At 44.2% G+C, this 13,516-nt stretch overlaps 1 protein-coding gene across 8 annotated transcripts in view; it reads right to left on the bottom strand.

Annotated features, from left to right (window-relative positions):
- The window catches only part of LOC119974827 (regulator of G-protein signaling 7), a 585,527-nt gene that overhangs the window by 29,188 nt on the left and 542,823 nt on the right, over window positions 1–13,516 (bottom strand). For 5 of the 8 annotated variants that reach the window (XM_038814104.1, XM_038814120.1, XM_038814150.1 and 2 more), the window contains 3 exons: window positions 11,214–11,400; window positions 10,115–10,203; window positions 6,073–6,110 (listed from right to left, as the gene is read on the bottom strand). In XM_038814104.1, the coding sequence (XP_038670032.1) occupies window positions 6,073–6,110; window positions 10,115–10,203; window positions 11,214–11,400 (314 nt within the window). Of the gene's footprint in view, window positions 1–6,072; window positions 6,111–6,682; window positions 6,728–10,113; window positions 10,204–11,213; window positions 11,401–13,516 lie in introns of all 8 variants that reach the window. The other 3 variants (XM_038814137.1, XM_038814129.1, XM_038814144.1) reach the window with 3 other exon arrangements.

Raw genomic sequence — 13,516 nt, 5'->3', positions numbered from 1 at the left:
TTTGATGCACTAACGTTTTGGTCATGATGAGGTTTTGCCGCCAAAATAGCCCCAGCTAGGGCTTGTAACTGTCTGCGGTGTGTTGGGACCTGTGCAGCGTCTATGAACCTTCCCAGAGCTTTGTGAGATTTCCCTTGTGTGTCACATCGGGGCTCGCAAAAAAGTGTGAATTTTGGAACCTTTTGAATTTCGGAGAGGGGTTGCTCAACCTGTGTATGATTGCTGCCCAGACACGGCCCAGCTGATAGGTCTTGCCGCGGCTGATTGTACAATGGACTGGCACAGAGTTAAGACAACATGACTCTGTTGCCAGGATTCGGAGGAATGAACTGCAAGAATCTCTCAGCATGGTCACACAGTTGAGCACTGAAGGAGTGGAACCATTTGCACTTGTGGTCCATCTTGCCAATCCAAGCGCTTGTGGTCAAATGCACTCTGTACCATCAGGAATCCTGCTCTGCTATTGAAGCCATATTTTCAGTCTGTTGCTTCTCTGTGGAAAGACACAATGCCACATATTCTCCTCTCTGCATACAGAGCACTGGTGCGTTTTTTGATGACGATAAAGTGTGAGGTGTTTGAGATGTTGTCTGCTTCAGCCTGGAAGCAGCCCAATGCAAAGAAGTTGAAGAGTACTGTCATTTTTACAAACACTGGCAATGGCTCCACATCGGTCTCTGAGGCTGCAGTGTAACAAGTGGGAGATTCCACAGTAAAACTGATACCACACGCTCACTGGATGGAATTTAGTATAGGTAATGTGGGTTCAATCCACCATTTGGAGAACCAGTCGAGAATCTGTGTCACCTCTCCAAGGGATGGCCTAAGCTATTTAAGCGCACTTCGTCTCCCACAGAATTAAGTCCCCCCCAGCAGACTGGAAATCCCATTCCCAATCAGAGCCCAGCAGACCTACGTCACAGGCAGCGCCACCAGGCCTGATGGCCATTGCCGGTAATGCACTGAGGGCCACACAAAGCATTATCGCTGGATCCGTGGAAACAGGTGAATGGGTCAGAGAGAGGGGAGTCACTGGACAGGGGAGGAACGGAGGGGTGAGTGGATGTAAAAGTAGGGGAGGGCGGATCTCTGTGGGCACCCTCTCTTTTTGATGCTGGGTCTCTTGATCGGGCACTAAGTTCCTTTGAAAGAGGGATCCCCTGTGAGTCTGCTGTCTAACCTGACCGGGCAAGCTGGGAAGCCTTCGAGAGCCAGCAGACACACATGTGGAGAATTCATGAGCCACCACTAAATTCTGATGGGCTCAGGAATAATGGCCTTTCAGTGGATAAATAATGAGCTGAATTAGCCAGCAGGCTGGTTCCCCACCTTGTCCCATTCCCGCTGCTGACTATACAGGAGTCAGTTTTCCCACCAATGGGAGGAAGTGCCTGGCCTTCCCCCATTATTATTCAGGCCTGGTTATCACCTAGCCCACTCCAGTTAAATCCCAGTCACGATTTCTCACTGAGGTTGAAATAGGAGAAATGATCCCTGTGTGGCAATGATCCCTGTGTGGCAATGACCCCTGTGTGGCGATGACCCCCTCACAAGAGCCCTTCTCCCCTCCTCTCTCTCCAAGAAACTTGAGCTCCTTGTGCCACCATGCCACATTCTCCCTAGTCATGCTGCAGCCCAATGAAGATAGAAACCACAAAACCTGTGACTCGGAGAAACTGCTGTGCGCAGAACGTTTGAAGTGGACCATGGACCACACCACTGCCTGTCGACTTCCCAAACATTTAAGTAGCAAGATAAGCTGCCAAACACTTTAACCAATTTAGCAATAGCCAGCAGATCTTAACATCCACACTAATGACCTACCCAAAATGATGGCGTAGATGTCGCTTTGGACCCAAATGGGCACCAGTAGTGCTAAAAATACAAACAATACTACACAATCAAATTGTGGATATGCCTTCTCTTTTATAGGGATTCTAATGTCGGTACAATGTGGATTACCAAAAGCAGTGGTGACTGGATAGCCACCAGCAGCAGGAATCTGGGCCATTTGTCCCTCTAACTGAAGCCTGCCCTAACTGAAAGCAGCAAACACAGCACAGACCCAGGAGTTTCCTCTTTTGCATGGCTTATTGACTCACCGGATTAAATACTTGTTTTGACTTGCTAATTTTATTTGAATGTTGATACATATAGTGTTGCTTTACAGATATTCTGGACTTTCTTCTTCATTACCTGCCGACGCTCCTAGATTTCAGGTGATCTGCTCTGATCCAGCTCAGACCAATATGTGATTGTGGGTGCATCAATGGTCAGCCAGGCATCACCTTCACTGTTCCTATAATCTAATCTATTGACTATATTTGATCAAGCCTTTAATGTTACAGGGACTTCAGGTGTTCATTTGATATAGGGTTTGCAATGTTTATTCTGGAATTTGAAAAAGGGAATAGGGCAGTGGTTAGCAGAGTTGCTTCACAGCTCCAGCGTCCCAGGTTTGATTCCCGGCTTGTCTTTGAGGAGTCTGCATGTTCTCCCCGTGTGTGTGTGGGTTTCCTCCGGGTGCTCCGGTTTCCTCCCACAGTTCAAAGATGTGTAGGTTAGGTGGATTGGACACGATAAATTGCCCTTTGTCCTTCGTGTCTATAGGTTAGGTGGGGTTACTGGGTTGCGGGGATAGGGTGAAGGCATAGGCTTAGGTGGGCTGCTCTTTCCGGGAGCCCGTGCAGACTTGATGGGCCGAGTGGCCTCCTTCTGCACTGTAAATTCTACGAAATAAAGCAGCTAATGATTTTCAGCAGATATTAAATTTAAATAATAACAGTTGAAAGATCAGTTGCAATTAAACTATCTCAAGAAGGCTTCAGTTGTTAATAAAATTACAAATGTTTGTGGCTCATCAAAGGAGTTCCCTGTGGAAAGTGGAGTCCATTTTAAACTCCTGAACTCATTAGTACTGATTAGAAGGACTGCATGATCTTATTTGGTCCTGTACTTTCCTATGTAATAAGAAACTACATGACTGTGAGCGCTCGCTCCTACAAATGCTGGCATTAGTTCCAATTTGACCTCAATAGCATTTCTTACAAATATACCCACAGAGATCTAAATTATTTTTCTAAGCAGAAATATTTAGCCATCTGGATAAGCAAAATCCACTTTTTATAAGACAAGAACTGGCAGGCCAGTGTATTTTGTTTTCGAAGTAACACTATAAAGCATTTAGTCCTTTACAAGATGCTAAATAAGGTATGGTTCCATGATCTCGGGCTCCGAGTGAATTGCTAATATTGCAGGAGCACGGTGGCAACTGGTTGGAACACTGTAGCCCTTATTCGCCACCCTGGACTCTCTATGAGTGCAGGTTTATGATGTATCTCTATTCAGCCACAAATCAATAACAGTGTAATGTTTTGGCTGGTAAAGGCTGGAATTATAGAAAGTACTTCATGAATTGAAGTTAAACAGCAAGAAAAGGAGCTGTGCTAATGTTGGGTTTGACTGCTTATCAATTGACTAAATAGATAGCAAATCCATCCCAATGAGCTTATTTGAGGCTGATTAGTTTTGCTATTCCTTACTCAGATGTCAAACAACTGCACTGATAAATTGCTTTGTAAGGCTCTATAAAAGGTGACTAATGTGCTGACATTGGGTGAGGCAATGACACTTTTGTCAGCACTTGGAATCATTTCTCCAGGTTTACTTCCTGCAGGATTTGTATGAGTTCGACACTGAAATCACACTGAATTGATGCAGATGTGTTGGCATGATTTGATTGAATAACAATGATGTCAGACCTTACACATCCTTTGGCTTCTCATTGGATTCATTTGTATTGCAACCAATGTTGGACTATTGGGAACAATATGAACTTTGTTAGAAGATTCGCAAAGGGCTGATTTTCCCATTGTCATTGTTTGGAGGCGAGCAAACGTTCTGCCCATGCGCATAGGTCTGCATTTGCAAAATTCGAGGGCGGGATTGTCCCTTTTGGGGACTAAGTCCCCAGGCCCGCCGGAAAACGGGCGAGAATCACTCCGGACGTTTTCCTCAAAAGTCCGGGGTGATTCTCTGTTTTCCAGAAGCTAGCAGGGCCCCGGCGTGCGTTCCACAGCTCTGGCTGCCGGTGGGGCCCTGCTGTCCAGACCGCGTGGCCCCGCATGCGCATAGCGGCCGCAAGCGGGTCCGTGCATGTGCGCGGCGGCCCACTTTGGTGCAGGCACCGCTGACATGGTGGAGCCACGCAACGGGCTCATGCGGAGTAAGGTAAGTCCACCACAGATTGCGATGGCCTGCCGATCGGTGGCCCCCGATCGTGGGGCTGGCCACTGCTGAGGCCCTTCCCCCGGAGTCAGATATCTCCGCCCCCCCCCCCACCAGGACCACCACCGTGGCCGCGGGTCCGAGCTCCCGCCGGGTGGTACCAGCTGTAAACCATGCCAGCGGGAATTCGGCCAGTCGACGCAGAATTGCTGCAGAAGCCTGTTCCAACGGACCTGACCTGCGCCCCGTCTACTGCGCGTGCGACTGGCGGATCCGCGGAGAATCGCGGAAGTGAAGTGCCATCATGCCGGATTTCTGGCGTGAACGGCTATTCACCGCCCCCACGCCGGGCACGATTCTGGTGCTGAGGGCCAGAGAATCCTGCCCCTACTATTTCTGAGCTATGGAACAAGCAGCCTATTGGGCCTCTAAGTATTGCTGGGAGGAACACAAACATCAGCGGCATTCATTTAGAACCTTTGGCTTTCTCTGAAAAGACTTTAAAGATATCCCATCATCATTATAAATGGCTTTCAGTTCTTTACTCTGCTAAGTGGTACAATGCAGGAATTAAGCGATTCTGATCACGAGGCCATTCACATTTTGTGATGTGCAATGGACACAGGGTTCTGATGATTGATCGTTGGAATGCAAAGAGATGTCATCACTGCCAGGTTGACTGGTGTGATAATTAGAATCAAGGGAGACGGCAAAGTATAGCAGACACTTGACTGGAGAGATAAGCACAGCAAGACAGACAAGGGAACCAGTTTAAGATAAAATCAAAAAAGAGAATGTAAGACAAATTAAAAGAAAAAAGGAGATAGGGGAGAACAATAAATGGCAGAAAAATTGAAAGGAAAGGAGAATGGTTGTACAAATACAATTAAAAGGGCCGAATTGTTGTAGGGCGAGATCTCCTAGCTCTTCACGCTGGAGGGATCTTCTTGTCCCAGCAACGGCTCACCCCCACTGCAGGTTTCCCGGTGGTGTGGAGTGGAATCAATGGGAAATCCCATTGATCGCGGCAGGAGCAGCAGATCCCGTCGCCGGCCAAGAACGGGCTGCCACCCGCTGCCGGGAAACACGCTACGGGGAGGCTAGAGGATATTATCCATAGTGTTGGAACTCCTGTTCAATTCTCAATCATGGCTAACATCTGCGGTTTACATGCTTCTGCTCTTTGAGTGAGAAACTGCAGTAATTGGATGGTTCTGCATAGTGTCAACATACTTATTGAGAGGAGAGCAGTGATGATCTAAATTGAGATCTGTTGAGTTACACCATGTCCCTGTCTGTCAACAGGGGACCATCAAAAATGCACGCAGAGAGAAGAAATCTCAGATATATGGGGAGTAAGTGTGAAATGGATGGTCAATAGCAACATAAGGATTGATGGCCATTAAAAATTAAATGTGAATCAAGTACAGAATTCAGAATGAATGGAGTATTGAAACACTTCTTGTGGAGCTTCAGCTACTGCAACAATACACTGAGTGATGAATTTTGATCTGTTGGTGGTGCATGACCATTAAAATTGGAGATACTTCATGCACGCCCATTTGTCCTCTTGTACTGGTATCAAAGGCTATGTGAACATCCCTGAGATTGTTGGATTAATTTCTAGCTCCCTAAACCAGTTATCCATCCTCGATATATATGTGTAAAAGAAAGTGACCAGCGTTCATGCCTTGACAATAAATGTACCGAGTGTGGGGAGTGTGTAAGTATGAATTATTTGTGCAGTCTTGCCAATAATTTCACACATTAAGGACACAACAAAAAAGGTTACAGCTGACAATAAACATGGACAGAAAAGAAAACCATTGTTCTTTTTTATATTACCTTTGTGAACATCCTTCAAAATAAGTTCATACTTTTCTGTGAACAAGGAGAAAGCAAAGTTGAGGGTGTGTTATTGGTATTTTGGTTTCTGAAATGATATTACCAAAATTACATCCATGCAAAGCAAGAATGCTCTGCAGACATTGCGTGGTAAAATCTCAGCCCCCTGAAATATCTTTGAGGACTGCGTACAATCAGCCAATGTAATGAGGCCTCAAGCGACCCAGGATAGGCAAGAGAATAAAAAAACTAATGGTCGAAATCAGCCAGCACGTGTCAAAGAGTCAGAATGGTTTGGGATTGTTATTTTAAAGCATTGATTTATAGTTAAGTCCAATGAGGTTAATTGTCTAGTCTATCATATCACCTACATAGCTGTCATGCTGTTACACCCAAATTTTAGCAGATACGATCAAAACGAGAAGAAATGCACAAAGGACGTATAACGCTCTCCACAAAAAAATTAAAAGCACACCTTGTCTAAAATAATAGATATGAAACTGAAATCGATCACTCTCATTTCTACTCAAAGTTGTGAATCTGTAGAAAAAGATTACAACAACTTCACTGCTCGGGACGAGTTGTCACTCAGGCTCAAATATTAACTTACCATATTGTGAGTGTATTTCTCAAAATGATCCTCAATGATTCTTGGCTTCAATGAACAAAAAGAAACAGAGGGTACAAACAAAGCAAACAGAAATGCTGAATCAATGGCAAAATAATAGGCTGCAATGACATCTAGGAAGAAAACAAGAATAACTGCAGGAATGGTAACAACTAAATAAGAACATAGGACATATTGGTAAAGATAATGAAATGAAGTTGAAGCATAAAACAGTAAACACTTCAGAATATACTGTATTATCTCCATACAACACTGTTCTGAACTACTGCTATTAACTACACTACTTCTAATTGTTTGCAGAATTTCAAGGATAATGATTAAACCCCACATCATTTTGGGCTTAGAATTGAACAAAACATGACTGCAAAGTTACAATAGGTAATAGAGAGCCCGAACCCAAATCACATCAATGTCAACATAAATTATAACACAGCAAGGTTACAATTGCAGTTCCCCGAATTCTCCTGGGTCTTAAATGACCTGGTCTGAGTTAGGTTGGTGCAAAATTAGTTTGGGTGTTGAGAGGTGGCTGCTATTTTCTTAGTTCTAGAAGATTGGACATTTATAGAAACTGGAAACATCAATTCATATTCTCTACTGTCATTTGACATTTTCCACTAAATTGGCTTGAGGTGGCCCTTGTGTGGCCTGATTTGGGTATTTTGAACAAAAGTAGTTATCTCGTATTACATGTCTGTTTAATTCTGGCGTAGTTTTGCTCATTGCTAGAACTAATGCTCCATATTTTAAGGATTCAGTGTTGCCAGCTGCTTGGATCCATTAGCCATCAAAGAGATTTTGATAGGTCTGAACCAGTGTGCAAGAATGGCATGCATAATGCAGTATCTCAACTCCAGAATGAATGGAACTGCAGTTCTTGGAAAAAAATGTCATTGCTTGCACCAAACACCTCACAATAGAGTCACCGGTGTCGGTTGTGATGCTGGGGATCTACAAACGTTTGGCTTGTCTTTCAAACAAAAGAAGTATATTAGAAAGCAGGGGTAAAAGCGGCCAAAAGCAATGGGAGCAAAATGCTTTTACTGAGTGGGAAAGGAGAAACAGGAGGAAAGGAGAGGGAGGTGGAATAAGGAGGGAAAGAGAGCCCTTAAACATAAAATATGTAGAGAGAAATATTTTTTTTGTTTCAAAATTTTGCTTCCCCCCCCCCCCCCCCCCCCAAGACCCTTCAAAATTGCGCAACTACCTTCAGGATCAACAAGCGTCTTCCAACTCAACTTTTCGTTTTCCCGAATGCAAAGCCACTTCCCCCTCCACCCCCCCTCCCTGTCCGACTCAGAAATCCAGCCCAATCATGGTGGGGGATAATTTTTCATTCACAGACATTTAAGTTGAAAACCTTCTGGCTTGTAAATTGTAGAAATTTTGTAGAAGGATGTGGACAGAGTTCTTTGTTTGCTATGCCAAATGAAAATCATAGACACATTCTAAATGAACATGCTTACAATTTCTGTCAAAGTATCAGAAGTAATTTTCATGAACGCTTTTACAATACCACTACACCTAATGGTCAATTCACCCGGCATAGGTTGGCCTTATCGGGAGCTCATCTTGAGAAATCACATTCATAATATTCTGTCCATTAATATGAATGCAGACAAAGTAACAGCCTGAATACTTTCAATTTCCTGAGACACATCTGGTTTCCACATCAGTCACCACCAAAGAACCACCTTAGGTCGACAAGACTATTAAAAAAAGAACTAACAGGGGTCTAGGTTTCATCTGAGGAAGTAAAGAATATAAAGGCAAGTGCTAAGATAAGCTAATATTAAACCTTAACAAGACATCAGTTTGATTAGTGTTCACTATTATGCTCTGCACTACAGGGAGGATAGTGCGGCTTTAGAGAGGGTACAATGCAAACATGCTACAATGCTGCCTGCTGTGTGGGAATACGAGAAAGAAGAATTATTGAAAAAATGGAGTCTTCAGCCATTTAGCCAACACAGGTTATGGGCTGATGTAAAATGGGCTGGATTCTCCGGTCTCCTAGCCGCGTGTTTCTTCCCGGCGCGCCGTTCGCTGGCGGCAGGATTCTATACTCCCGCCACTTGTCCAGGGGATTTCCCATTGAAGCCACACCATGCCACCCGCGGGCAGGAGTGTGCTGCCAGGGGGAACAGAAGAATCCCAATGGTCAGAGAATTCCAGCCAATTTGTTTTAAATTATGGGCGAACAGGACCGTACAGAGGTGAACTGCTCCCAGTATCTGAGGGGCCAAGAATAAGGGGGTCGTAGGCATGTGATTAAATGGAAGACGTTTAGAACCAAGGGTAGGAGAATCTTCTTTACACAGAGACTGTGAGACTGTAGGATTCACTTCAAGGGCTAGTGGTTAAGGCAGAAACTATGTCAACATTTAAGATAAGTTTAGATAGGTGGTTGAAGGAAAAGGGGGTGAAGCAGTAAGGGAAAGAGGGTGCACAGATATGATTAGAACTGTTTAGGCACATGGAGGGTCAACACTGACACAGACTGTTTGGCTCAAAGAACTTCTTTTCACGTTATAACTGGAGCAGAAGTCTGAGGTCTTTAAAAACATAAAGGTAACATATCCAAGACCTAAAACCTTTAGATCTGCTCAATAGTCTTGGAATTCAAAACATGTTGAATCAAAATTTGTTGCACCCACTTCTGAAATATGATTGTTATTGTTAAAAGTCAATTTTGTGGGGCCAATTTTACAAACTCATTTAGAAGCCTTGCCCACTCGGGGAACATAGTTGGAGATTACGGGTATGCCCCCCACTTGGCTGCGTCCAACTGATGGAAAATCGTGGGGAGTGTGGATGAAATATAGGTTTCTCAGTGAACAAGGAAAACACTAAGGACTGAAAGCATTATTATTGGTGAAAATAGTTGCTATTTAATTATGTAAAATTATTGGATATTGAAAATATTGGCATAATGTAAAAACTGTGGCACTAACTATTATATAAACAATAACAAAAAACATAGGGTAAGATTCTCTGGCCTCCCCACGCACGATGTGTTTCTTGGCGGCGGGAAGTGGCCCGCTGTTGGCCAGTGGCGGGATCTTCTGGTCCGCTATCAATGGGTTTCCCATTGAATCCACCCCGCTCTGCAGCGGGGGGTGCACTGTCAGACAGACCAGAAGATCTCGCTGGCGTGACCAGCCGGAAGTTCTCACCTAGTAACACATTGCAGCGAAATGTGCAACGCTGTTTAATTCAATAAACACAAAGCTACGAATCCAATTTGATTACTCGCCAAAGTTATGCTTGGTAATGTAAGTTCAAAAGATGAAAAAGTGATTTTTGTTGCCTTTTTCCTGCTCCAGTTACCTACCATTCCCTTCTGTATCTCCAGCAGATTGTGAAAGTCAGTTTGACTGAGGTACGAACAAAAGACAACTATGAAGAAGTACCTTTTTTTTAGCCTGGAGCAGCTCCTGGTAGGCACTGGAACGTATGAAACGAGGGTAGGAATCACTTTTCATCAGTTTGTAAATGTGCTCCTAAAAGAACAGGTTGGAAACATGAGCAGGCTACATTCTGCAAGTGCACCTAAAGTATAGTGTTTTCATGGTATAGTATCGTCTAAATATAGAGCTTTACTCTGCATCTGGCTTAACTACATCTGACCTGAGACCTCTTGGCACCAAATATCTGAAACGGGACATCTTTCTATACATAGATTCAAAAGTTTCTCTCCTCCATCCTCTTGGTACAGATTTCACGAAAGATTACAAAATCAGTCAAACTAATCTTCCATGCATTCCATGCAAATAAGTTGCGTTTTTACCAAAATTAAAAGTATGTGGCATGAGCATTGTGAGAATCTTTAAGCAAGACAGATTAAAAAATAAAGGTTGTGGGGGGGGGGACTGATATGATTGAGGGGCAGAAAGATCAGGTGAGTGAACCAGGTAAACCATTAATGACCTTCTTACAGCTTTGTTTCGTATTTTTAACTTGCAGCAGGAAAGTTTGGTCACCGTAGTTAGCTGTTGCATTTACATAAACAAAAGTAAAACTTGCTGCTCACACTGTAGGATTTGTGTTATATAGGCCCTATTTTTGTTCCTTCCACTTTTGATTAAGCATTCACTAAGTCCATGTATCAAGTTCCAACAACCAAGCCAATAGGTTAGCTTGGCAACTTTTCCTCAGATCTCTTGAGCTGGTTGCCTGAAACTTAACCCAAGGAGCAACTTGACATGGTTCACCATTTGATTGCCCTGGTGTGGGAAAAACAAAGGCGCTGGGCACTGAACCTATCATTCAATGGAATAGATTATCATTACAAGACTATGCCAAGCCTTCAGTTTAAATTTATTTTGTGTGGTATAGTTAGAATTGAAAAATAATTCCGTACATATTTCCAGAAATGCAAAAACAGAGATGTGCTTTTTATGTACAGTGTAGGTTATTACAATAGTTTCACTGCATGCATATTATATAAGTGCGCATACCCTATATCAATGTCGATATAAGATGCTTCTTTTTATTGGTATAATCTGCTCACCTGAGCATCTTCAAATGCATATCTTCCTGGGTCTTTCACATTTTGTGTGGTCTTATCATAGCTTTTGGAGTCCACGTTAATGGCACTGGGGGCTCCTGGAGCTAAAAACTCTTGCCAGATTTCTTGAACACGAGATGGCACCTCACGAATTGGCCTTTTTTTCAGATCCAGAACTGCTAACCAGAACCTGTTTGGATTCACAGGACAGTCCTTTTTCAGTGTCAAACAGGTTATTCCCACTAACTTAATATTAAAAGTTCAAAGGATTGCCATTCATCAAGAAGCAGGCGAAAGTCAAGGATAAAGTCAGGAGTTATGATCTAGAATACAATTTATTTTGCAAGACTGGAGGATAAACACCTGAAGCATTTGTACCATTTGGTACAGTCTGGTACACGGTATGACAATTATTTTTATACTGGTGGGATTTTGGAAAGATTTGGGACACTCAACAAATCAGAGCAGGTTAATGTGGACTGCACGGTTTCATTAAAATCCTCTGGAGTCTCACTAGATGTTTTGGAGGTCAGGGAGAAACTTCAGGAAAACTTAGGGTGGGATTCTCTGGCCTTGTCCTCCCGTCAACTGGAGAGTCCCGCCCAAGGTCAATGGACTTTTCCATTGTCTGTGTCTCACCTGTGGTGATCTTGCGGCGGGCGGGGCTGGAGAATCCAGCTCTTAGTTTTTGACAATTCCGCTCTCAGGCAGCTCCATTGTGGATCAAGCAGAATCCACAGTAGTCCAAACTGTACATGCTCTGTGGAAGTCTAAATAGTAATCCTCACCCCCTCAATTTGTGCCATTATGAAGAGGCATACAAGTGGTGGGAGGCGGTGGGTGAGGGGTGCACGGTGCAGGAAGAGACGCTCCAGCTTCTCCTGGTCTACAGGGAATGCTCCCCAAAACTGTCCTTATCATACCGCAGTGAGTTGATCTTGCAGCCACAGTTAAGCCTGTACAGGTTAAATCTGAGGTTTTCCGCTTCTATTCAGGAGGTCAACCCATCTTCTGGGAGCAGCTTTTCTACCCAATCCTATTGTTACGGGCAGGAGCAGGGAGCTAATTTCAATAACACTAATCTTCCTCTCACCACCCATCTGAACAGAATGATGTTTAAATTTGTTTCCCCCTTTACACGTGGTAGTGTATTTCCCCAGCCTCTTGAACAACAACACCTCCTCCACAATAATCCTCAATACGGGGGCCCTGCAAGACTGCGTACTTTTTAATTTATTTTTTATTTTTTATAAATTTAGAGTACCCAATTATTTTTTCCAATAAAGGGGCAATTTAACATGGCCAATCCACCTACCCTGCACATCTTTGGGGTGTGGGGGCGAAACCCACGCAGACACGGGGAGAATGTGCAAACTCCTCACAGACAGTGACCCGGGGGCGGGATTCGAACCCAGGTCCTCAGCGCCATAGGCAGCAATGCTAACCACTGTGCCACCGTGCTGCCCAAAGACTGTGTACCTAGCCCCCTACTATACTCCCTGTAAACACAACACTGCGTGCAAAATTTGGTTCCAACTACATCGACAAGTTTGCTGACGATACGACCATAGTGGGCCGGATCTCAAATAATGACGAGTCAGGAGGGAGATAGAGAACCTAGTGGAGTGGTGCAGCGACAACAATCTATCCCTCAATGTCAGCACAACTAAAGAGCTGGTCATTGACTTCAGGAAGCAAAGTACTGTACACACCCCTGTCAGAATCAATGGGGCCGAGGTAGAGATGGTTAGCAGCTTCAAATTCCTCGGGGTACACAAATCTGTCCTGGTCCACCCACATCGACGCTACCACCAAGAAAGCACAACAGCGCCTCTACTTCCTCAGGAAACTAGTGAAATTCAGCATGTCCACATTAGCTCTTACCAACTTTTGCAGATGCACCATATCTGGCTGCATCACAGCCTGGTATGGCAACTGCTCGGCCCAGGACCGCAAGAAACTTCAAAAAGTCCTGAACACAGCCCAGCCTATCACACAAACCTGCCTCCCATCCATTGACTCCATCTACACCTCCCGCAGCCTGGGGAAAGCGGGCAGCATAATCAAAGACCTCTCCCACACGGCTTACTCACTCTTACAACTTCTTTCATTGGGCAGGAGATACAAAAGTATGAGAACACGCACAAACAGACTCAAAAACAGCTTCTTTCCAGCTGTTACCAGACTGGTAAACGACCCTCTTATGGACTGACCTGACGAACACTACACCCATGTATGCTTCATCCGATGCCGGTGTTATGTATTTACATTGACTATCTTGTGTTGCCCTATTATGTATTTTCTTT

The sequence above is a fragment of the Scyliorhinus canicula genome, chromosome 1, assembly GCF_902713615.1.
Source record: "Scyliorhinus canicula chromosome 1, sScyCan1.1, whole genome shotgun sequence".
NCBI lineage: Eukaryota > Metazoa > Chordata > Chondrichthyes > Carcharhiniformes > Scyliorhinidae > Scyliorhinus > Scyliorhinus canicula.
The sequence above is the reverse complement of the archived record's forward strand: the minus strand, read 5'-3'. Positions and strand labels throughout refer to the sequence as shown.